Raw genomic sequence first — 25,996 nt, 5'->3', positions numbered from 1 at the left:
GCAGGTCCTAGGGAAAAGGACATCAATTTAATTAGCAATCAAGCCAATGAGAAAAATGGGGCCTTCAGGTAGGAAGTGCAGGAAGATGAGGAAAGGTTTAAGGACCCGGGTGTCAGTCATGGTCGGATTACATAATGAAGAGGCGCTATATACACAGGAATGGGCGTGGTCCTATCTGTCTGGCTGGATGTGTAAGAATGCACATAGCTATATTTATATTGGAGTACGGACTATAAGAAACTCAGTTTGCCTATGCATGCGACACCACAGCAGTATACATAGCAAGCCCCCGCCAGCTGATAATAGACCACCAACATGTCCTTTCTAACTCTGTAACGATTCTGTTAGGATGCTTGGATTTGTTCTTATTGGTTGTGTTCCTGTGTTTCCTCGTTCGTTTTTGTTTCATAACTTAATTTGGTAACTAGTTTCATCAAAATAAGTTTTTGATTGCTTTGTTTGTGTGGTAAATTGTCTAGGGAAGAACACAGGGTAAGTATTAATGTGTTGCCTGAATTAAATGGCACTGTAATAACCTAAACATTAAATTAAACAACCTGAGTATGAAACATATTCATCTATAAATATTGAAAATATCACTAGACGTTACAGGTAACTTGGGGTTTACTAGAGAATAACTGACAGATTTAAAGCATTAAACCAAACGAAGTTGACTTACACTTCATTTTCAATAGGGTGAGCAAGCAACATACTCAGTGCATAGTCCTAGTCCTTACAATAAAAATGATCTGGAATCTGCTAGGGCATCGCACAGGGCACAGATTCTAAATTATCCCAAAAAAGGATTTTGACTAGAAGAAAACTACTTGGCTCTAATTTTCCACATGCCTATAACATTTTTACTTTTCTAGGTAGTTACTGAGAAGGGAATTTCTGTATGTTTGACGAGGGAGTAATTGAAAAACCACAGGATGCCCCAGAGTTCACCAATTGCCTCTTCTATGTTCCCATTATCTGGAGGAAGAGACAAAAGAAGATGCAGTTTATTTTAGATAAATTATTAAAAGCGAGGCATGGAAAATAGAGTCTAAGAAACTCATAAGTTATTTGCATTTCTCTGCCTGCCTGACAGGGTCTCAACTCTTGCCTAGCCTGGAATCTGCTATAGAGATCAGGCTGGCCTCAAACTCACACTTAAAGAGAGCCACCCGATCTTGCTTCTGTCCACTGAGTGCAGCGACTAAAACGTCTGCGACAATACATACAACAAACTCTTTTGTTAGCACAAGCCAGCCCCATTGTCAGAGCCCTGTAGTGTTTTCACAATCAGTCCAAGCACTCTCCACAGTGAGTCTGGGTTGGCTCTTCAGAAAGCTAGTTGGATGCTTCGAACCATGCACCAGAGGGCGCCACAGGCTTTCCTGACAATTTAAGGCTTAGAAGCTCAGAACGTGCTATGCTTCAGTCTCCATGGCAACACTGACTGCCTTGAACACTTTCGCCAGTCTAAGGGGAAGACAGAGCCAGTTTAGATTGTAATCTCTGTTCTTGCACATTCACTAGGGGTATCCACGACATCCTTCCATGGCCCTGAAGAAGAAACTTAATTTTTTATGGACATTAGCTCTGTATTTGATAGCCACTAGACTGCCCAAGGCATTCGGCAATGATCTGCCTAGGGTGCCAAGTATCTTGGATCCGAAATTTATAGATGCATTCCTCAACATCCACAATGAACTGCGACGCAAGGTCCAGCCCCCGGCAGCTGATATGAATCAAGTGGTGAGAAAGAAAAGGAATTCTGTTCAGAACAATGAGTCTATGCAGGGGAGGGAGATGAAACATGGTTTACCAAGACAAGAATTCGTTTTAACGTGTTAGTAGATGCATTTTCCCCCTCAGAAGAAAAGAAAGAATCACCCTTGACTCCTTTTATGACAATGGAATTTTGAAAGTTAATTGCTTTAACCTCACGGGTCATTGTGCATGACATATGATAGTCATGGTCTATCTGGATAGGTAAGATGCAGAGATTTCCCTGATTTGGAAAATGGTACATTGCAGCTCCATCTGTCGTTCTCGAGAAAGGCCAGTTAGGGTAAGACATCGTTAGGCTTATTTACAAATCATGCTCTAAATGTTTGTACAAAGCATCACATATTATTGGTGGGGCCTGAAACACTCATGGCCTGAGTGCTAGAGAGCAGAAGCGTTGTTTTAATTTTTAACAATCATGCTTGTACATCTCATATCACCGAGAAGCAATGCAAGTCTGTTATATTCCTGGAATTCGCTCCTGTGCTCTAAAGGGGTGTCCTTCTCATAGGTGTTAATGATCTGTCGAAATCTTTACTACTTAAGGCATAAAAGGCTTGGGAGACACTTTAGAGAACGCGTCTCACAAGTTGCAGGCTTGACTGTGACATTACTTTGAGGTGGGAGGCAGCTGCCAAGGTTGAGGACATTGGGCTGGCATCCCTGAGACAAAAGGATTGCAAGAAGAATTTGAGTTGAGGCCTTTGTTGTTGCAGTGATACATACAACTGTCCTATTTTCTTACATTTCTGGGGGTACATTGTTAGTCTTTAGGGAGGCAGGGTTGATGAGGTGGGTGGCGTTGGTGAGGTGGGGACTGGGGAGGCAGGGTTAAGGAGGCAGGTTTGGAGGGGCAGACTTGGGCAGGGCCTGGGCTTTGCCCTGGTCACTTTCTGTTCCAGTTTCTTGTTGCTTCTTGTTCACTCTGAAGAAGCTCCTGATGTTTGCCTCATGATAGGGCAGGAATATGGTGCCAAGTAACCATGCCTGATCCCTCTGAAATGGTGTTTCAAATAACTTCTTCTTCTGTTTCTTTCAGGTATTTGCTTGTAATAAGAAAGCAGCTAAGACAACAAATAACAAAAAATTGCTTTTACTAAAGGGCTAAAATTAACTAAAATTTGTAACCAGATATGTACTATTCAATTGAATTTTTTTTTTTCAGATTTGGGACCAGAAGCTGGCAAAACTAGCGAAAGCATGGACTAGAGAGTGCAAACTTGGCCATAATCCCTGTACTTCAAAACAATATGGATGTCTTCTGGACTATGACTTTATTGGAGAAAATATATATTTGGGTGAAATAGAAACCCAACCAGAAGATGTTGTTAATAATTGGTATAATGAAAATACAGATTATAATTTTGTTGATAATACCTGTTCTAAAATATGTCGCAATTATACACAGGTATGTACTTGGCAAGTTATTAATTAGTTCTCTTGTTCACTTTAGTTACAAGACAATCTTTTTATAATTTGTTTTAAATCCATTAAAAAAAAACCTCCTCTTATTGGGGATTCCATGTACTGAGTATAGTTTTTCTGATCTTTAACAATGTGACTCTACTGACATTTTTTTTACATTACTTTCAAGAAATCTGCTGTGATCTCGTTTTCCCCACCTGCTGTTGCTTTTACGTCTTGATCGACTTTACACAAAGTATGTCAGGTGCCTTGGTCTTCACACATTCCTTGTGTTATCGAATCTTGAGCTTTCCCCACACTAAATCTATAGATTAAAATACATTTGGAAAACATGGGTGGCTGTTTCTCACAATAGTTCTCTCTTCCTAGTTGCCTGCTACCAGTACTGGTAGTATGTTCAGATCATGCCAGTTTGATGTCTCTATTATGTTTATGGTATTTTTCTCTCTGCAATCAATTTGATAACTTTATTACTGTGTCTTTAACCCATGATAGTTTCTTCTACATGCTAATGCCCCACTAATTTGGTAGTTTCCTTTTTTTTCTTTTTGAAATTAAAATATGATGACATCATATTTCTCCATCCCTCTTCCTTCCAGTCCTTCTACACCCCATTGCTTGCTGGCTCAAAACTCATGACCTCCATTTCTTTCATTGTTGTAACATATGTGTAGACACTCACCAAAGGTAAAATCTTCCAAGATAAACTCTCAATTCTGAATATCTATGCTCCAAATGCAAGGGCAGTCACATTCATTAAAGATACTTTAGTAAAGCTCAAAGCACACATTGCACCTCACACAATAATAGTTGGAGACTTCAACACCCCACTCTCATCAATGGACAGATCCTGGAAACAGAAACAAAACAGATACACAGTGAAACTAACAGAAGTTATGAAACAAATGGATTTAACAGATATCTACAGAACATTTTATCCTAAAACAAAAGGATATACCTTCTTCTCAGCATCTCATGGTACCTTCTTCAAAACTGACCATATAATTGGTCACAAAACAGGCCTCAACAGATACAAAAATATTGAAATTGTCACATGCATCCTATCAGATCACCACAGACTAAGACTGATGTTCAATAACAACATAAACAATACAAAGCCAACATTCATGTGTTAGCTGAACAATACTCTCCTCAATGGTACCTTGGTCAAGGAAGAATTAAAGACTTTTTAGAGTTTAATGAGAATGAAGCCACAACATACACAAACTTATGGGACACAATGAAAGCAGTCCTAAGAGAAAAACTCATAGCTCTGAGTGCCTCCAAAATGAAACTAGATAGAGCATACACTAGCAGCTTGACAGTACACCTAAAAGCTCTAGAACAAAAGGAAGCAAATTCATCCAAGAAGAGTACAAAGCAGGAAATAATCAAAATCAGGGCTGAAATCAACCAAGTGGAAACAAAAAGAACTATTCAAAGAATCAACCAAACCAGGAGCTGATTGTTTGAGAAAATCAACAAGATAGATAAACCCTTAGCCAGACTCACTAGAGGGCAGAGTGTCTATATGCTAATTAACTAAATCAGAAATGAAAAGGGAGACATAATAGCAGATCCTAAGGAAATCTGAAAAATCTTCAGATCCTACTACAAAAGCCTATACTCAACAAAACTGGAAAACCTAGATGAAATGTACAATTTTCTAGACAGATAAAAGGTACCAAAGTTAAATCAGGATCAGATTAATGACCTAAATAATCCCATATCCCCTAAAGAAATAGAAATAGTCATTAATAGTCTCCCAACCAAAAAAAAAAAAAAAATCCCAGGACCAGATGGGTTTAGTGCAGAGCTCTATCAAATCTCCAAAGAAGACCTAATTCTAATTCTTGTCAAACTACTCCACAAAAAGTTGGTTCTATGAAGCCACAATTACACTGGTATCTAAACCACACAAAGACCCAACAAAGAAAGAGAACTTCAGACCAAATTCCCTTATGAGGATCGATGCAAAAATACTCAGTATATCTCACAAACTGAATCCAAAAACACATCAAAATGACTATCCAGCATTATCAAGTAGGCTTCATTCCAGGGATGCAGGGATGGTTCATTATACAAAACTCCGTCAAAGTAATCCACTATATAAAAAAAGACAAAAGGAACAGTTTTGTACTCAACAAAACTGGAAAAACTTTAGATTGTCTCATTAGATGATAAGAAAGCATGAGACAAAATCCAACACCCATTCATGATAAAAGTATTGGAAAGATCAGGAATTCAAGGCCCATACCTAAACATAATAAAAGCAATATACAGCAAACCAATAACCAACATCAAACTAATTGGAGAGAAACTTGAAGCAATCCCACTAAAATCAGGGACTAGTCGATGCTGCCCATGTTCTCCCTAACTATTCAATATAGCACTTAAAGTCCTAGCCAGAACAATTAGACAACAAAAGGAGATCAAAAGGATACAAATTGGAAAGGAAGAAGTCAACATATCACTATTTGCAGATGATATGATAGTATATATAAATGACCTCAAAAATTCCAACAGAGAACTCCTTGAGCTTTGTGCAAGGTGACAAATATGGGTCTATTTTCATTTTTCTACATACAGACAGTTAGACCAGCACCATTCATTGAAGATGCTTTCTTTTTTCCATTGTATATTTTTGGCATCTTTGTAAAAGATCAAGTGTCTGTAAGTGTGTGGTTTTATTTCGGGGTCTTTGATTATTTTCCATTGATCAATGTGTCTGTCTCTGTACCAATACCATGCAATTGTTATCACTATGGCTCTGTAGTAAAGCTTGAGGTCAGGGATGGTGATTCCCCTAGAAGTTCTTTTATTATTAAAAATTGTTTGGAAATTCTTTTTTTTTTTTTTTTTTTTTTTTTTTTTTTTTGCCTTTCCAGATGAATTAGAGAATTGCTCTTCCCATGTCTTTGAAGAATTGTGTAGGGATTTTTGAAGTGGATTGTATTGAATCTATAGATTGTTCTTAGTAGGATGGCCACTTTTAGTACATTAATTTTGCTAATCCATGAACATGGGAAATCTCTCCATTTTCTGAATGGACAGATTTATTTATTATTTTTATTTTAGAGTTAAAGTTATTTTTATACAGGTCTTTTACTTGTCTGGTTAGAGTTACCCCAAGATATTTTATATTATTCCTATTATGAAGGGAGTTGTTTCCCTAATTTCTTTTCTACTTTTTTGGTTTTGTTTTTGTTTTTTTGTTTGGTTGTTGTTGGTGGTGGTTTGGTTTGGTTTGGTTTGGTTTGGTTTGGTTTGGTTTGGTTTGGTTTGGTTTGGTCTGGTCTGGTCTGGTCTGGTTTGGTTTGGTTTGGTTTTTTGAGGCAGGGTTTCTCTGTGTAGCCCTGGCTGTCCTGGAACTCACTCTGTAGGCCAGATTGGCCTCACACTCAGAAATCTGCCTGCCTCTTTCTCCCAAGGGCTGGGATTAAAGGTGTGTACCACCACTGCCCAACTCCCTAATTTCTTTTTCAGCCTATTTATCATATAAAGGAAGGCTACAGATTTATTGGAGTTAATTTCCTATCCTGAAGTTTCTATTGATGAAGTGGTTTATCAGCTGGAGAAGTTCTCTGGTAAAAATTTGGGGGTTGCTTATGCATACTCTAATATCTGCATCTAAGATCACTCCCTTTGAGTCTGATACCCAAATCACACAATTACCTAACCAAAAAAGATAACTACAGAACAATCTCACTTATAATATCAGTGCAGAAATACTCAATAAAATTCTTGCAAACTGAATCTAAGAATTAGATTAGTGATTAGATTAGTGATACCTTTATTTCATCTTTGCCAATTTGTATCCCCTTGACCTCTTTTTGTTTTCTTATTGTTCTAACTAGCACTTCGAGTACTATATTGAATAGATAGGGGGAGACTGGGCATCCTTGTCCCTAATTTTAGTGGGGTTGCTTCAAGTATGTCTCCATTTAATTTGATATTTGCTGTTGCTTTGCTGTATATTGCTTTTATTATGTTTAGGTATGAGCCTTGAATTCTTGATCTCTCCAATACTTTTAACATAAAGGGGTGTTGTATTTTGTCAAATGTTTTTTCTTTGTCTAAGGAGATGATTATGTGATTTTTTTTTGAGTTTGTTTATACAGTGGATTACATTAATGGATTTTCATATATTGAACCAACCTTGATCTCTGGGATCAATCCTACTTGATCGTGATGAGTGATGGTTTTGGTGTGTTCTTAGATTCAGTTTGCAAGAATTTTATTGAGTATTTTTGAACTGATATGCATAAGTGAGATGAGATTGTTCTGTAGTTATCTTTTTTGGTTAGGTCCTTGTGTGATTTGGGTAACAGACTCAAAGGGAGTTACCTTAGATGAAATGTCCAACAGCGGGGAGAGGGAACTTACAGAGCCCACCTCTAGCAGGACTACAGAGCATCAAATGATGGAGGAGTCTGCCATCCCACAGTCAAAACTCTCACCCATAATTGTTCCTGTGTGAAAGAACTACAGGAATGGAAATGGAGTGGAGCCTAAGGAAAAGAAGGTCCAGTAACAACAGGTCTAAAGTGGTGTCCCAAGGCCTGACACTTTTAGTATGTAGTGCTCACAAAAGGGGCCTATCATGACTACACTCCAGAAGACCCAATGAGCAGCTAAGAGTCAGATGCAGATATTTGCACGCAACCAATGGACAGAAGCAGCTGACCCCTGTTGTTGATTTAAGGAAAGCTGAAAGAAGCTGAGGAAGAGGGCGACCCTGTCAGGACCAGCACTCTCAATTAATCTCTATCCCCAAGCTCTCTCAAACACTGGACCACCAAACAGGTAGCATATGCTACTGACATCAACTGATATGAGACCCCCAACACATATACAGCAGAGGATTGCCGGGTCTGTGTTCAATCAGAGATGATACACCTAACCCTCAAGATACTGGAGGCCATAGGGAGTTTAGAGGTCAGGAAGGGTGGGGACATCCACATGGAAACAGTTGGGTGAGGAGGAGGTATGGGATGTGGAACAGTCAGAGGGTGATGAGGGGGTACAGTGAGGGGAATAAAATCTGGAGTGTAAAAAGTTAAATTAATTAATTAAAAAATGACTTGGTCTGGTCAAATTTTTTCTTAAGTTATTTCATTTCCAAGAGCGGTAAATAAAATACCCCCTTCTCTTTTCATTTGGAGAATAGGAAAAAATTACATTCCACCATCGATGAAAGGGACTTGAGGCATTGCACACATCCTTAGCTCTTTCTTCTGGTTAGTTTTCTGTACAACACTTCTTCTTCTTCTTCTTCTTTTGAAATTAGATTTCCTTGGACCTCAAAAAATTTTTCAAGTTACCATTCCTACCATTGACCATTTAAATAAATGTCACATGCCTACCTTATGACTTGACAAAGGTATGAATACTTTTAAAGCTGCAAACTAAAAGCAGCACTAACACAATCAACTTAGCAACACGTTTTCTTTTTTTTTTTTTCTTTCCATTTTTATTAGGTATTTAGCTCATTTACATTTCCAATGCTATACCAAAAGTCCCCCATACCCACCCACCCCCACTCCCCTACCCGCCCACTCCCCCTTTTTGGCCCTGGCATTCCCCTGTTCTGGGGCATATAAAGTTTGAAAGTCCAATGGGCCTCTCTTTCCAGTGATGGCCGACTAGGCCATCTTTTGATACATATGCAGCTAGAGTCAAGAGCTCCGGGGTACTGGTTAGTTCATAATGTTGATCCACCTATAGGGTTGCAGATCCCTTTAGCTCCTTGGGTACTTTCTCTAGCTCCTCCATTGGGAGCCCTGTGATCCATCCATTAGCTGACTGTGAGCATCCACTTCTGTGTTTGCTAGGCCCCGGCATAGTCTCACAAGAGACAGCTACATCTGGGTCCTTTCGATAAAATCTTGCTAGTGTATGCAATGGTGTCAGCGTTTGGATGCTGATTATGGGGTGGATCCCTGGATATGGCAGTCTCTACATGGTCCATCCTTTCATCTCAGCTCCAAACTTTGTCTCTGTAACTCCTTCCAAGGGTGTTTTGTTCCCACTTCTAAGGAGGGGCATAGTGTCCACACTTCAGTCTTCATTTTTCTTGAGTTTCATGTGTTTAGGAAATTGTATCTTATATCTTGGGTATCCTAGGTTTTGGGCTAATATCCACTTATCAGTGAGTACATATTGTGTGAGTTCCTTTGTGAATGTGTTACCTCACTCAGGATGATGCCCTCCAGGTCCATCCATTTGGCTAGGAATTTCATAAATTCATTCTTTTTAATAGCTGAGTAGTACTCCATTGTGTAGATGTACCACATTTTCTGTATCCATTCCTCTGTTGAGGGGCATCTGGGTTCTTTCCAGCTTCTGGCTATTATAAATAAGGCTGCTATGAACATAGTGGAGCATGTGTCCTTCTTACCAGTTGGGGCATCTTCTGGATATATGCCCAGGAGAGGTATTGCTGGATCCTCCGGTAGTACTATGTCCAATTTTCTGAGGAACCGCCAGACTGATTTCCAGAGTGGTTGTACAAGCCTGCAATCCCACCAACAATGGAGGAGTGTTCCTCTTTCTCCACATCCTCGCCAGCATCTGCTGTCACCTGAATTTTTGATCTTAGACATTCTGACTGGTGTGAGGTGGAATCTCAGGATTGTTTTGATTTGCATTTCCCTGATGATTAAGGATGTTGAACATTTTTTCAGGTGCTTCTCTGCCATTCGGTATTCCTCAGGTGAGAATTCTTTGTTCAGTTCTGAGCCCCATTTTTAATGGGGTTATTTGATTTTCTGAAGTCCACCTTCTTGAGTTCTTTATATATGTTGGATATTAGTCCCCTATCTGATTTAGGATAGGTAAAGATCCTTTCCCAATCTGTTGGTGGTCTCTTTGTCTTATTGACGGTGTCTTTTGCCTTGCAGAAACTTTGAGTTTCATTAGGTCCCATTTGTCAATTCTCGATCTTACAGCACAAGCCATTGCTGTTCTGTTCAGGAATTTTTCCCCTGTGCCCATATCTTCAAGGCTTTTCCCCACTTTCTCCTCTATAAGTTTCAGTGTCTCTGGTTTTATGTGAAGTTCTTTGATCCATTTAGATTTGACCTTAGTACAAGGAGATAAGTATGGATCAATTCGCATTCTTCTACATGATAACAACCAGTTGTGCCAGCACCAATTGTTGAAAATGCTGTCTTTCTTCCACTGGATGGTTTTAGCTCCCTTGTCGAAGATCAAGTGACCATAGGTGTGTGGGTTCATTTCTGGGTCTTCAATTCTATTCCATTGGTCTACTTGTCTGTCTCTATACCAGTACCATGCAGTTTTTACCACAATTGCTCTGTAGTAAAGCTTTAGGTCAGGCATGGTGATTCCACCAGAGGTTCTTTTATCCTTGAGAAGAGTTTTTGCTATCCTAGGTTTTTTGTTATTCCAGATGAATTTGCAAATTGCTCCTTCTAATTCGTTGAAGAATTGAGTTGGAATTTTGATGGGGATTGCATTGAATCTGTAGATTGCTTTTGGCAAGATAGCCATTTTTACAATGTTGATCCTGCCAATCCATGAGCATGGGAGATCTTTCCATTTTCTGAGATCTTCTTTAATTTCTTTCTTCAGAGACTTGAAGTTTTTATCATACAGATCTTTCACTTCCTTAGTTAGAGTCACGCCGAGATATTTTATATTATTTGTGACTATTGAGAAGGGTGTTGTTTCCCTAATTTCTTTCTCAGCCTGTTTATTCTTTGTGTACAGAAAGGCCATTGACTTGTTCGAGTTAATTTTATATCCAGCTACTTCACCGGAGCTGTTTATCAGGTTTAGGAGTTCTCTGGTGGAATTTTTAGGGTCACTTATATATACTATCATATCATCTGCAAAAAGTGATATTTTGACTTCCTCTTTTCCAATTTGTATCCCCTTGATCTCCTTTTGTTGTCGAATTGCTCTGGCTAATACTTCAAGTATGTTGAAAAGGTAGGGAGAAAGTGGGCAGCCTTGTCTAGTCCCTGATTTTAGTGGGATTGCTTCCAGCTTCTCTCCATTTACTTTGATGTTGGCTACTGGTTTGCTGTAGATTGCTTTTATCATGTTTAGTTATGGGCCTTGAATTCCTGATCTTTCCAGAACTTTTATCATGAATGGGTGTTGGATCTTGTCAAATGATTTTTCTGCATCTAACGAGATGATCATGTGGTTTTTGTCTTTGAGTTTGTTTATATAGTGGATTACATTGATGGATTTTTGTATATTAAACCATCCCTGCATCCCTGGAATAAAACCTACTTGGTCAGGATGGATGATTGCTTTAACGTGTTCTTGGATTCGGTTAGCAAGAATTTTATTGAGGATTTTTGCATCAATATTCATAAGAGAAATTGGTCTGAACTTCTCTATCTTTGTTGGATCTTTCTGTGGTTTAGGTATCAGAGTAATAGTGGCTTCATAAAATGAGTTGGGTAGAGTACCTTCTACTTCTATCTTGTGAAAAAGTTTGTGCAGAACTGGAATTAGCTCTTCTTTGAAGGTCTGATAGAACTCTGCACTAAACCCGTCTGGTCCTGGGCTTTTTTTGGCTGGGAGACTATTTATAACTGCTTCTATTTCTTTAGGGGATATGGGACTGTTTAGAAGGTCAACTTGATCCTGATTCAACTTTGGTACCTGGTATCTGTCCAGAAATTTGTCCATTTCGTCCAGGTTTTCCAGTTTTGTTGAATATAGCCGTTTGTAGAAGGATCTGATGGTGTTTTGGATTTCTTCAGGATCTGTTGTTATGTCTCCCTTTTCAGTTCTGATTTTGTTAATTAGGATTTTGTCTCTGTGCCCTCTAGTGAGTCTAGCTAAGGGTTTATCTATCTTGTTGATTTTCTCAAAGAACCAACTCCTCGTTTGGTTAATTCTTTGAATAGTTCTTCTTGTTTCCACTTGGTTGATTTCACCCCTGAGTTTGATTATTTCCTGCCGTCTACTCCTCTTGGGTGAATTTGCTTCCTTTTTTTCTAGAGCTTTTAGATGTGTTGTCAAGCTGCTAGTATGTGCTCTCTCCCGTTTCTTCTTGGAGGGACTCAGAGCTATGAGTTTCCCTCTTAGAAATGCTTTCATTGTGTCCCAAAGGTTTGGGTACGTTGTGGCTTCATTTTCATTAAACTCTAAAAAGTCTTTAATTTCTTTCTTTATTCCTTCCTTGACCAAGGTATCATTGAGAAGAGTGTTGTTCAGTTTCCACGTGAGTGTTGGCTTTCTGTTATTTTTTTTGTTATTGAAGATCAGCCTTAGTGCATGGTGATCTGATAGGATACATGGGACAATTTCAATATTTTTGAATCTGTTGAGGCCTGTTTTGTGACCTATTATGTGGTCAACTTTGGAGAAGGTACCATGAGGTGCTGAGAAGAAGGTATATCCTTTTGTTTTAGGATAAAATGTTCTGTAGATATCTGTCAGATCCATGTGTTTCATCACTTCTGTTAGTTTCAGTGTGTCCCTGTTTAGTTTCTGTTTCCATGATCTGTCCATTGGTGAAAGTGGTGTGTTGAAGTCTCCCACTATTATTGTGTGAGGTGCAATGTGTGCTTTGATCTTTACTAAAGTTTCTTTAATGAATGTGGCTGCCCTTGTATTTGGAGCATAGATATTCAGAATTGAGAGTTCCTCTTGGAGGATTTTACCTTTGATGAGAACGAAGTGCCCCTCCTTGTCTTTTTTGATGACTTTGGGTTGGAAGTCAATCTTATCAGATATTAGGATGGCTACTCCAGCTTGTTTCTTCATACCATTTGCTTGGAAAATTGTTTTCCAGCCTTTTATTCTGAGGTAGTGTCTATCTTTTTCTCTGAGATGTGTCTCCTGTAAGCAGCAAAATGTTGGGTCTTGTTTGTGTAGCCAGTTTATTAGTCTATGTCTTTTTATTGGGGAGTTGAGACCATTGATGTTAAGAGATATTAAGGAAAAGTAATTGTTGCTTCCTGTTATTTTTGTTGTTAAAGTTGGCATTCTGTTCTTGTGGCTGTCTTCTTTTAGGTTTGTTGAGGGATTACCTTCTTGTTTTTTCTAGGGCATTGTTCCCAAGCAACACGTTTTCTTAAGAAAGAAAGAAATTATTGTTTTTAATCCAAGTCTGAGATGGATCTTTCTTGTAGTGTGACCATGGAGAGAATTAAAATGGTTTCTAGGTTATCTAGAAAAACTGGTGATGAGTTTTTTAACAATGTATTATATTTGATTCACTTATTAAGTTACCCTTTCAGTTTATAATAATTGTTTCCTAATATAAACCATTCAGCTATTATGAGAGCCTTAACAAATTATAACTTAATGTGTTAGATGTTAGAAAAATGCAGTAAACATATATATGTATATAGGTTATATAATTAAGATTATACATAGTATCATAACTTATTGTTTATATGGATTGTTTAACATGTTACGTTTTCAATTTCTTTGCTTATAGCTAGTTTGGGCCAAAACGTTTAAAATTGGTTGTGCAGTTTCAAATTGTCCTAATCTCACCAGATATTCAGCTGGGCTATTTGTATGTAATTATTCACCAACGTAAGTTGATTTCATTTTTAAAAATGTCCTAAGTTGAAATAACTGCTATTAACAAATGTTTACAAAGATGGATGTGGTAGAGCACACCTTTAATTCCAGCATTCAGGAGGCAGAGATATTGGAGCTCTATGAGTTCCAGGACAGCCAATGCTACATAGACAGACCCTGTCTCAAAACAAAACAACAACCACAACAACAACAACAACAACAACAACACAGATGCTTACAAAAACAGAATCTTATGTTAGACCCTAAAGGAACTTTGATGTCTTCTCCCTCTGCAAAATTAATTTTAAAGGTGAAAATGGGATGGGGCTAGAGATCTGCCTAATTGAGAAGCCTCCTTTTCACTGAACTCTTTCAACCCAAGGATAGAAATAATGGAAACTATTTCTTAAATTTGAAAAGTAGAGGCTGGGAAGATAGCTTGGTGAGTAAAATGTTTGTCTTAAAACACTCCTGATAAGGGTCTAGGGGAAGCTAGTGCTATAGATTGTAAGAGGGGCAAACATAAGAGTCTGGGGTAGCCTAGCTTGGCTATACAGATACCACAGGGGTCACATGTGTTAACCATCTCCATTCCCAGACCTCTGGATGGACAGGTCATACATGCCCAGCCTCCTCTCCTCTTAAAGAGACAATACTCTGTGTTTGACATTCCTGGTTTCCTTAATGCTTATCTGGGAGCCCAAGAATCACTCTGCCTCCTACAATCCACCTAAAGAGACTTGGGAAGAACGCATTAAGTAAACAGAATTAGTTAAATAAATGAGACAAATAAGATAACAAAAAAAGAGAGAGAGAGAAAATCAGCAAAAAGTCAAAGGTTTCCCAAACTGCTCTCAGTGGAAGAAGACAAAAGACATCAACAATGTTCAGAAATTAGCACTATATGTTTTACATGTATCATCATGAAAATAATACAGTCTTGTCCACAAATGTTGCAGCTTGGGTTAAATGGCAAAGTTTCGTAAAAGATACAAATTACAAAGGAAAAACAAAAACAAAAACAAAAACAAAACAAAAACTAAAGGAAAGCTGTAGAACACTATATCTTAGGACAGACATAAAAACTCTAAACAAATTTCTCAGCTGAATACCATATAAAAGCCTAATTATCTGGGAAGAAGTTTCCCAGTATAAAAGGCTGATTTAAACAATCTGAAATACTGAATTAATTCACTCCACTGATCACCATGAAAATGAGACTCGCAAGACCATCTCAATAGATTCAGAGAAAAACATTCACTCCTGGTTGCTAGACAGGAGGTCGCCATCAAATCCCTCCCCTCAAAGATCAAGGAAGGCCTAGAACAAGAAGGCAGAAAGAGTCTAAGAGCCAGAGGAGGTGGGGGACACCAAGTAACATGGCTTTCTCAATCAAAATGGGCAAAGTCAAAGCGCATGCGACCTCACAGAGACTGAGGAGGCATGCTCAGAGCAGGTGCTAGTCTGCACCACTTAGGGTCCTAGAAACAAGTGTCCTTAAGAGAAGTGTACACACACACCAATCCCTAACCCAGGACAAGTGGGTCTGTTTCTTGCAATTTTGATGGGCTTTTTGTCCTATCCTGGTGTGTTAGTTTTGTTTGGTTTTATTATATTTAATTTTACTATTATCCCTTAGAAGCCTGTTTGTTGTCTAATGAGAGCAGAAAGGTTGTGGATCTAGGTGAAAGGGGAGGTGGGAAGGAATTGGGAAATGTGGAGGGAGGGAAATAAGGAAATAAAGGGAGGGTCAATAAAATAAAGGGGAGGTCAGTAAAATTTGGGAGTAGAGGGTAAGTTCCAGTTCACAAAGAAAGAAATTACCATTCTAAATGGAGTGTCTGGACAAGGCAAGCTTATGCTTAAGTGAGAGGGTGTGTTGAAAGAGGAACATACAGAGAAGACATGCAATTGGTTTTTCTTCGAAGTCAGGTGACTGTGTCTTTTTCCCCATTGGCTGAGGACCAACCTCACCGTCTCACCCGATTGGCTAGTCTTAAAAGAATTGGTGCATAAGAAATGAAGGAGAAGGAGCAAGGAGGTAAGTCCTCCCAGAGGAAAAGGATCCTGAACCCTGTTCTCAGATCCCTGGAATACAACAGATGCATGCCTTTTTGTAAGAAAGCTTTTACTGCATGTTGGAGAGATTAAAATATTTGCATCAAGGTGGAGGAGATAAAGATTTAAACTTCTTGTTATAAACACAAGTTTTAGACAAAAGACTCATATTTACTGTATTGAATACCTCACTAGGAAAGATGGCTCAGCAGTCAAGGTCTCAGACCGCTCTTCCCAAAGACCTGAGTTTGAGTCCCAGAAACAACATCTTCTAGAACTCTGGTTCTCAAACTTCCTAGTTCTTCAACCCTTTAATATAATTACTCATGATGTGATGACACCCCAACCATAAAATTATCTTGTTGCTACCTCATAAATATTGTCTTTGCTACTGATAAGAATTAAATGTGAATATCTGATATACATGATATGTGACATGTGAGCCCCATCAGATTGTGGGGTCATGACCCACAGGTTAGAGAACCGCTGAGATGGAGGGAGTCCTATGTGTCTGGATACCTACACTCACATGTGTAACACACACACACACACACACACACACACACACACACACAAGCAATTTTAAAAGACAACATATTCAAAATAGAAGAAAATATCTTAACTTATGTTATAAAGGTAAGATATAAAGGGCACCTATAAACTAATGGTAAACTTTATAGCTAATATCATAAATCTTGTTTTGTAAAGTACTGCATGGTGACTATGTTGTGTTTTGCATGCTATAGATACACTGTCACATGTAGGTCTTTGTTTTTAAGATTTCAGTAACCACTTAGTTTTAGCTCATGGACTGGACAAAAGAGACAAGAGCCATATTTAACTTGTAGGCCCTATTTTGTTGTGTTCTGGGTATAGAAAGACACAAATGTGGATATTGGGAGCCTGAAAACAAATCCCAGCATGAAGGGGAAACTGAGCCTCACCCTTACACAAAGAACAGCAGGCAACTAAAGACTTCTGGGAGCTGGAGAAACCTTTGTACCCAGGAATGAGTCCCCTAAATGGGTTATCCAATATAAAGTGGTCAGTCCTGAAATCATGAACATATACATACAAGGAATGCCAAATGGGCAAAGCAAAGTTCTCCCTCCTCATCCAACCTGTGTATTGAGAGAGAGAGAGAGAGAGAGAGAGAGAGAGAGAGAGAGAGAGAGAGAGAGAGAGAAGGGGGTTGGGAGGATTGGGACACGTTAGAAGAAGAAAATGGAAGGAGGAAATGATGTATATTCTTTATTTTTCCATCATCATTATTATTATTTGGTTTTTTAATTTTTTTAGTTTGAAACAAGGTCTCATCAAGTATCTATGGCTGGCACAAAAATGTTTACACAGACTGAACTATCCTTTAACTCGCAGAGATGCACCTGCCTCTGCCTCTCTCTGCCTCCTAAGTGTTGGGAATACAAGCCTGTACAGTCTCCCTATATTCTAACTTTCAAAAATGTTAAGAAATAAAAATAAGGTTTAAATAAAAATTATTATTATTATTATTATTATTATTATTATTATTATTATTATTATTTTGGTTTTTTGAGACAGGGTTTCTCTTTATAGCCCTGGCTGTCCTGGAACTCACTTTGTAGACCAGGCTGGCCTCGAACTCAGAAATCCGCCTGCCTCTGCCTCCTGAGTGCTGGGATTAAAGGCGTGAATAAAAGAAATAATATGAAATAAAATTTAAAAAGAAAAGTTTTAATGGTGTCTTAGCATATAGGAAATGAGTCGTTCTATTAAAGAGCAGGCATTGCTGTTTTTATTTTCAACATTCATGACTTATTGAAAAACAGAAAAGCTTGCATAGACATTGATAAATTTAGCTTAGTGGCATTGGTTAAAAAGTGTTTCCTGTTTTGGCAGAGGAAATTTTCTAGACTTCAGACCTTACAGGAAAGGAGACCCCTGCTCTATGTGTGGACAAAGGAAGTGTGAGAATAGTCTCTGCCGTAAGTAAAAGAGAAAAAAATATTAGACAGTAATGATTCCACAATTTCATTATCTTTTTATATGTGGTCCTTCCTGTTCTTAATCTCTAGATGACTTGCTTGCTTCTATTAGAACATAAAGCATTTACCATTAATTATATTAAATGTGTTTAGTTCAGATAATTCCTTCCCTTCCTTGATAATTCCCCTTTCAAGGAAGAAGACAAAAATTAAACAAAACTGTGATCTAGTCTGCTGTAGTGCTCAAGATAGCTGTTGGTTGGGATGTTTATCTGCATAGGCTTCTAACCCCTTAAATGACTTTGGCTTCCAGGTTGTAATAGCTATTAAAAAAAAAGGCTGGAAAATGAGCCTTACTTCTTTTGAAATTGTGGTTTCAATGTATATGACGTATTTGTTTGTTTGTTTGTTTGTTTGTTTGTTTATATTTGGGAGACAGTCTCTATTAAAAAATACCTTGTTCATATTATGTATGTTTTATATATGTGTTAGGTAGTGAATTCATTTCTTTAGTGACTATGCTATACTCTGGTTTTTAACTGTTTTGTCTTTAGTTTTGTTCCATCTGAGCTCTGTGAGTTCTAACGTGTGTGCTTTTCCTTTTCTGTTTATTGATCACCCTTTAATGCTGATTAATGTACTTTTTTTTTAACTTGACTGACTTGTTTTTTAAAAGACGGGCATATGGATATATCTACAATTATGTGAGTGTTGGAATCAGACAAGTTAACTTGAGAGGCCATTAAGGAGAGTAGATATGATAAGCCACACAAAGCAATATGAACACAAAGCACAGTAAGCCAGCAACAAATTTTAGCTGTCATTATATTCCCTCATTATATTCTGATAATCTGATGTATATTCTTCATAGTGCTTATCATCCTAAAATGGCCAGTTTTGTTCCTTTTATCCATTCCACTTAAAAATTGATGATAGGGGCTGGAGAAATGGCTCAGTGGTTAAGAGCACTGGCTGATCTTCCAAAGGTCTCAAGTTCAATTCCAGCAACCACATGGCAGCTCATAACTGTCTATAACTGTACTTTCATGGGATCTGATGTCCTCTTCTGATGTGCAGGTGCACATACAAACACTCCTATGCATAAATTAATACATCTTTTAAATATGATAATATCTTCCCCTTTGCTGTTTTCTCTTTTCTGAGAATCACTGTGTCTAAAACCTAAAACCATGGAACAGGGTAGGGAGCGAATGAAAAGCATACATTTCTATCACACACAAGGCCCTATTGCAATTCAAAGCTGAGGACAAAATTTAGATGTAGGAATAATGAATTTGAGGTAAGTACCACTATAGCAATGATGATGAAGTTTAAAAGTCCACATAAAACAATTGAATTTTCCTCTTAGACTCAAGCCAGGCATGGCAGTGTCAAAAATAAAATTTTGTTGTTACTGTGGGCTCTTTTTTTTTTTTTGTAGTTCTACCTATTTTTAGATATTTATGCCTGTAACACAAGAGGCATTCTAGGAGTATGTATTGCCATGACCTTAGTGATAGGCAGCATTATAAAGCTTTTCAATCCTGTAAGATTTGAAAGGTTTTGTTTTCTTAAGTTAAAGAGTCTTTTGTTTTGTTTTGTTTTTTATTATTAGATAATTTCTTGATTTGCATTTCAGATGTTATCCCCTTTCCTGGTTTCCTCTCTGATTCTAATTGATTACCTTATTTTAAAAGACACACACACATGTGTGTCTTTTAATTGATTACCTTATTTTAAAAGACACACACATATGTGTGTGTGTATAAATTTTATGTAGCCTTTCTTTCATTAAACCACCATAAGTTATAATTGACAGTACATCTAGAAAAAATATTTTCGTTATTTTTTGGGAGTGTTGTTGTTGTTGTTTTCAGAACTGAGGACGGAAACTGGGCCTTTGGGCTTGCTAGACAAGCACTCTACCACTGAGCTAAATGCCCAACCTCTTTAGTTATTTTTTTTAATTAAATTGAGCTTTTGTCCATTGTGTTTTATTGATAGATCATTGGGCTTCTGATCATTGCCTTTTATTGATAAGTCATTGAGCTTTTGATCATTATGTCTTATGGACAGATCATTGAGCGTCTATCCTTGTGTTTAATTGGCAGGTCCCATGAATCGGAAGACACCTCACCAGAAAGCAGCATGCCATGTACTTGTGCTTGGTTTTATTCTTCAGAGACTACTTTAACTGTTATTTCTATTCAGAAGAAAAAATTTAAATGCTAAAAATAAAAGACTTATTTTTCTGACTAGTTGGAAGTCAGTATCTGTTTAATTCTCCCTTACACTCACGACATTCTTGTCTGAAATCTAAATTCAATGTCTATTTTTCAATTCAAAAAGGATATATCGTTGGGAACAAGCCTTAAAAACATATTCCAAATACCACCACCTCATTTTCAGACTATTTAATCCTAGAGAAAAGCTAAATTCAAAGTCCCAGACCACAAGGGAGCTGGGGACATTCAAATAGCTGAACAGCTCCTATTGTAAGCAACCAGTCTGAGTCCAGACATCTCATGGATAGCTTTTAAGGGAACAGTTGCCTGTGTTCAGACATCTCAAGGATAACTTCTCCATCCTTCTGGCAGGGTCAAACTAAGTTCATGTTCCCAGGTTCAGGAACCTACTCTTAACCTGATTGGTGAAAAATTCATTGTTCAACCCCTTATGCCAAGATATGATTAAACAACACTACAGTCCACCCTGCGTTCCCCTCCCCTTATGACCTCACCATCCATATAAGCTGTGCAATTTCTTTTTAGCTTCCAAGTCTGCTCTGTGTCCCTGATCAATCCGTAGCAGCTTGGTTACAGTAAATTTTTGTCATCTGCATTGACCTGGTGTTTTGGATTTAAGAGGACTTTCCTCATGACATCAGATAATATATGTGCTATATATAATATTATGCTTTTTCAATATACATGTAACATATATACCGTATATATTTATTTAGTATATTATATGTAAAAATACAAATGTATGTAATAAATAATATTATATATACATATATATTAGTATAGAATTTAGAAAGCAGTGGAAAGTCAATTTCTTGCTTTTATTTTTAAGGGTGTTTGCATACACACACACACACGCACGCACGCACGCGTGTGTGTGTGTGTGTGTGTGTCTACATGCAAATGGGGAACCAAAACCAAAGTTCAGACCCTAATCACCCATCAGTGATGGGACAGGTATGACTGTCCACCCAATCTCATCATTTGGGAAGTAGAGGCAAAAGATTTCTGGAGCAGACTGGCTAATTAGACTTTAATCAGCAAGTTATGAACTCAATTAAAAGATCCTGTCTCAACATAGAACGTGGGGAGCAATCCAGAAAGACACCCCATGGAGTCAAACCATATTGTACAAGATGTACCTCACATGTATATCCTTACACACATAAACACACACACATACACACATGTGCACACACACATAAACATGCATGCACACACACACGTGCACATACATGTGTGCTCCCACACACTTGCATGACCATATGCCCACCCCAAATACAGGAAGAAAGGAAAGTAGGAAAGACTGAGTAAAAAAGTCTAAAAGTTAAAGTATACTCTCACTAAGACCAATGCAGAAAACAAAAATCATACATTTGTGTGTTGTTAGCTTTATTCCTTATTTGTTCTCATTAAATGTACAGAAAACTATATTTTAAATTTGCATTTGTTTCATAACATTTTAAATAGCTAAATTAAACTCACACAAAAAGAAAGAGAAAGTCTGAATAAACATATGATTGTTAAATAAATTGATGAAATGATCAATTAATTTCCTAAGCAGAAATCGTTGGGCACAGATAAATTCACTAGTAAAATTTGACAAACATTTAAGAGTACTATTATACACAGGCAGGAGCAGGCGAATCTTGGACTTTTCATCCAGCATGGGCTCCACAGAGTGAGCTCCAGTACAGCAGGGGGTGGGGAAGATACCATACAATGGGAGAAACCAAAACAAACAAAAAGGAAACTATTGCAACAGTGTTCTGCAATCATTTGTAGAAGACAAAAGCAGAAGTGCTTCTTAACTCTATTTGGCAATGAACTTTTGCACACAACAACAACAAAAGCAGGAAATATTTTTAAAAAACATACCTGATCCATGACTGTTATGCAAAATATATAAATTACCCCTCAAACTCAAGAATAAATGTTAAAGTCTGTGAGGGTGCTCCCCAACTCCTGCCTCAGAAATTGTGTTTTAATGCAATTGTTTTTCAAACTTTAAGAATCAATATAATCTTATCAAAGATCCTTGGATGTGAATTAGTAAAAAGTGAGGCTCTTGGGGTAATTCAAATATAAGATCAGACCCTATTTTATTTTATTTTCCACTGTAAATGTTTTCACAATGATTCTTCCAAAAATAAACAAACAAAAAACTCAATTAAGATTTGTTTGTTTTTTTTCTTTTCTTCCAGTTTTCCAGAGTTCTGGGGTTTTTGTTTTTGTTTTTTTTGTTTTTGTTTTGTTTTTGTTTGTTTGTTTTGTTTTTGTTTTTGTTTTTTTGCCTGCATTGAATTTTCACTAGTTATATACCTAGTTGGCTATTACCAGGATCAGAAGGCGTTAAGTCTGGGAGATTTAATGTAATCTATAATTTCTAAAGCCAGGGGCAGCAGGACTCTTAATTCTTGGTCAGAGGAATCAGACCTGAGATATATCTGGCCTTGGGAAAACATGTGAATCCAATTAATTAGCTCATTAATTGGAGATTTCATGATTTCCATTAAAAAATGATTGCAAAAATCTAGCAAGTAAGAAACCCTTTCCTTATTAGTCTGGTTAGCAATTCTAATTCATCTTACAAAATACATGAGACCTCCATTCCTAGAGATATGTCTTTTCTGTCTTGAGGATTAGTTCCTTCACAAAAAGTTCTGAAGTAAGACTTTAAAGATATAACGATTTTTAAAAATTGAAATACAGCAGTTACTATTGACAACAACAGTGGCACATTCAGTGAATACCAGCAACATGTTAGTGTTGTGTTTTTATGTCTTCACTTGTCCTGAGATATTGTTCCCGCCCGCAGGAACTCACACGGGGCACAAGATCCTTCCGTAGCTAATCTTTATTACATGTTGATGAGAAAGACAAAGAAGGCTCAGAAACGTGTTGCTTAAATACCCCCTGGTGTGACGTGTCTATAACCGACTGGCAGCTTCACCCACGATCTCCTATGCCCCTGGATGGGCTAGTGACTTGGCAGGCTTTTGCTCCTTGCACATGCGCACATACCCCTTTCTTTGTTTAGGTGGCATAAGGCACTGCAGAGACAGCGCCATCTTATGATGGTAAATGTTATTGCGGCTCTCCAATTTCACTAGCTTGGATATTTTCAATCATTTGGTAAATTAACTATGAAATGAGATTTTGTTTTCCTGTTAAATTTATAAAATTCTAATACACTTAAATTTTTGTTTTTTTACTGTGTATGTATACACATATGCACAGGCACATACATATTCACAAGTGCAAGCCATGACAAGCATGTAGATATCAGAAGACAACTTTCAGAGTCAATTCTCTTCTGACCTGTGGACTCTGGGGATGTAACTTAAGTGGACAGGTGCCTTCAACAGCAGAGCAATCGCTTAGAACCTGATGCTACTTTGTGAAATGCTCCTTCAATTGGCAATTTGTTTCTTGTTCACTTTCTCTATCTTGTGTAGTCAGTATTTCCTCAGTGTTGGGGTTCAGGAATCGGCACACAAACCATATGAACAGTGATCTCATGCAAAAATAATTCAATGCACACCCTAGTACTGGTCAAAACAGGGATATAGCTTAGAATTATCTGAACTATGACAGTGGATATCATTTTCTGTCTGCTTATAAAGGAAAAACTTCAATGAGCTTGTACACAGGTGCAGTAAGTGCTGCCAAGAGGTCAGCCCTGACTCAAGATATTTTAGACATAACAGTTAATATTTATCTTTGATTCAGTGGGTCCTGCATAAAGTTTTGTGGGATTTCTTAAGATTAGAAAACCTCATACAGGACATTCAGAAGAGACAGAACAAAACAGGGTATGTGGTCAGCATGTCCTTTCTCTGAGTCAAGTCACTTCTCTGTGTCAATGACTGGTAGGCCTGTTACAGCAACAATATGAAATAGCAGGCAGGCATGGAACAAAATGGCTACAGCTATTCTTGGGGGGTGGGGGTGCATCAGACCATAATGCTCATATAGTCCTATTTACCGAAGATATGTTTTTCTAGCCAGCATTTTTTATTTCCTTCTCCTTGTTATTCTTCCACCAAATCTGAATTATCCTTCCTCTTAAAATTGAATGAGCACAGTGGTTTCTGGCACAAACTTTGTGAGATTTTATTTGGGATCTCTGAAATGCATGTTTCAATAAAAAAGAAGAATAGAAAACATCAGAGTACACATCATATAATTTAAAATTTGAAAAGGATAGACTTAAAGTTTAGCTTAGGGCTCTACCCTGCATTTACTTGTTTTCTTTCTAAATTAAAGTTGATATGAGTTTTCTCTCAGTCATTGCTTTCCTTTTTTCCCTCTTCCCTTCCCTCTTTCCAGTGCTTTCCTTTCTGCCCCTCACCAGGAAAGAGGAAAAGAGGAGAGAGTAAGACGGGAGGTAAGAGGGAAGATTAGAACTGTAAGAAGTGGTGGCAGAGCAGGTGGGAGAGTGGAGAGTCAGGTATGAAAGACCAGAGTATCTACAGATGCCTTCTCTCATTGGGTGGGTTGTTTGTCTATTGATAGTAGAAGTCTTAAACTTGAGGTTCTAAAGATGGCTCAATGGTTAAGAGCACTGCTGCTCTTGCAGAGGACCTGGCTTCAATTCCCAGCCCTGACAAACTTCTGTAACTCATGTTCCAAGGGCCTGTAACATCATCTTGTGGCTTCTTTGAGCATCAATCATGCAGATGGTCCATATATGTGCAAACACACATGCATGTCAAAAACACATTTCTAAAAAAGTTTTAAGAAACTTCAATGAAATTTTCTCCTTTTCCTTCATTCATATGCTTTTGGTACTATATTAGAGAAACAGTAGCCAAATCTAATTTATGAAGTTCATTGTCTACTTTTTCTGGGAAAAAAATCATAATTTTAGGTCTTACAATTACATCTTTGATAAATTTATGATTAGTTTTTATGTGGTATAAGATAAAGCTCTAATTTTATTCTTTTGTGTGTTTTTGTAAGGCATGTTAGAAAGTATTGTTGTTTGTCATTTTAATGGTCTTGGCAGTATGTGTAGAAACCACTTTCCTGTGTGTGTAGGAATTTATTTCTAAGCTCTTTCAGGCTTCCAAGCTTTTGAGTTTGTATTCTTTCAGGACTTTATTATTATTATGATTCTATTCAATGTCCCTTAAGGGTCTGAATTGCTTTTGATGGGGGTCACACTACTTTACAGAATACTTTGTGTAGTGAGGCATCTTAATATTAAGTCTCCCAGGCCCTGGCCATTGACATCAGCTTTTTAATTAGTGTCTTCTTTGATTTCCTTCAACAACATTCTGCGGTTTTAAAAGCAGTAGATAAGGTTATTATCTTTTAATGTTATCATGGTAGAATTATTTGCCTAAGTTTTGTTTAGATTGTTCATTGTGAATGTACAGAAACGTATGTACTTATGTATGTTAATTTTGAGGCCTCCTGTTTTACTCAAATCATTTCTAAGTTTCCCTCCACTTAAAATATGTCCTTTAGTGGTTTGCTCTTTCAGGGAATAAATAATAAGTCCCAGATTTCTGATTCCAAGACAACCTTCATATGCTATATGCATGTGTGTACATGTGTGCAGGTGTGTAGGTTTGTGTATTTTATTCATTGTATAGAGAGAGACCAGAGCAGGTCAGCCAGCATCTTCCTCTAATGCTCTCAGTGCTACTCCTTTGAGACAGCAACTCTTAGTGAGCTCAGTTTATAATGCTATGCTGGCAGCCAGCAAGCCGCAGAGATCTTTCTGACTTTTCCCTGTCTGCCCCAGCACTGGTTTCCTCTATTGATTTTGCCATTTCTTCTATTCATTAACCTAACACGTTCCTAAAATATAGTCCCTAAACTCACAGCATTGGAACTGCCAGTGAGCTTGTTAGAAATAAAAGTTTTCAGGCCCTCCGTGATCCTCCTGAATCCCAAATTCAAATTTGGAGTCCAGTAGTCTAGCGTATATTTTAACATGAAGTCATACAGATGATTCTGAAATATACTGACATTTGGTATTCCTTTTTCCACGTGTTT

The 25,996-nt window shown here is 37.7% G+C and overlaps 1 protein-coding gene across 2 annotated transcripts; it reads left to right on the top strand.

Annotated features, from left to right (window-relative positions):
* Positions 1 to 1,424: 1,424 nt before the first annotated feature.
* Positions 1,425 to 20,002, top strand: Glipr1l3 (GLI pathogenesis-related 1 like 3). 2 transcript variants are annotated; one of them, NR_164318.1, is made up of 6 exons: positions 1,425 to 1,743; positions 2,942 to 3,184; positions 13,634 to 13,734; positions 15,651 to 15,763; positions 17,659 to 17,744; positions 19,856 to 20,002. NR_164318.1 is itself a non-coding variant. In NM_001374031.1 (5 exons), the coding sequence occupies exons 1-5, from the start codon at positions 1,546 to 1,548 to the stop codon at positions 19,936 to 19,938; spliced, it is 711 nt and encodes a 236-aa protein (NP_001360960.1). In that variant the 5' UTR covers positions 1,425 to 1,545; the 3' UTR covers positions 19,939 to 20,002. The 2 variants fall into 2 exon arrangements, 1 of the variants encoding a protein (NP_001360960.1); NM_001374031.1 differs by lacking the exon at positions 15,651 to 15,763.
* The last annotated feature ends 5,994 nt before the right edge of the window (positions 20,003 to 25,996 follow it).

The sequence above is a fragment of the Mus musculus genome, chromosome 10 (genome assembly GCF_000001635.26).
Source record: "Mus musculus strain C57BL/6J chromosome 10, GRCm38.p6 C57BL/6J".
Classification (NCBI taxonomy): Eukaryota; Metazoa; Chordata; class Mammalia; order Rodentia; family Muridae; genus Mus; species Mus musculus.
The sequence above is the reverse complement of the archived record's forward strand: the minus strand, read 5'-3'. Positions and strand labels throughout refer to the sequence as shown.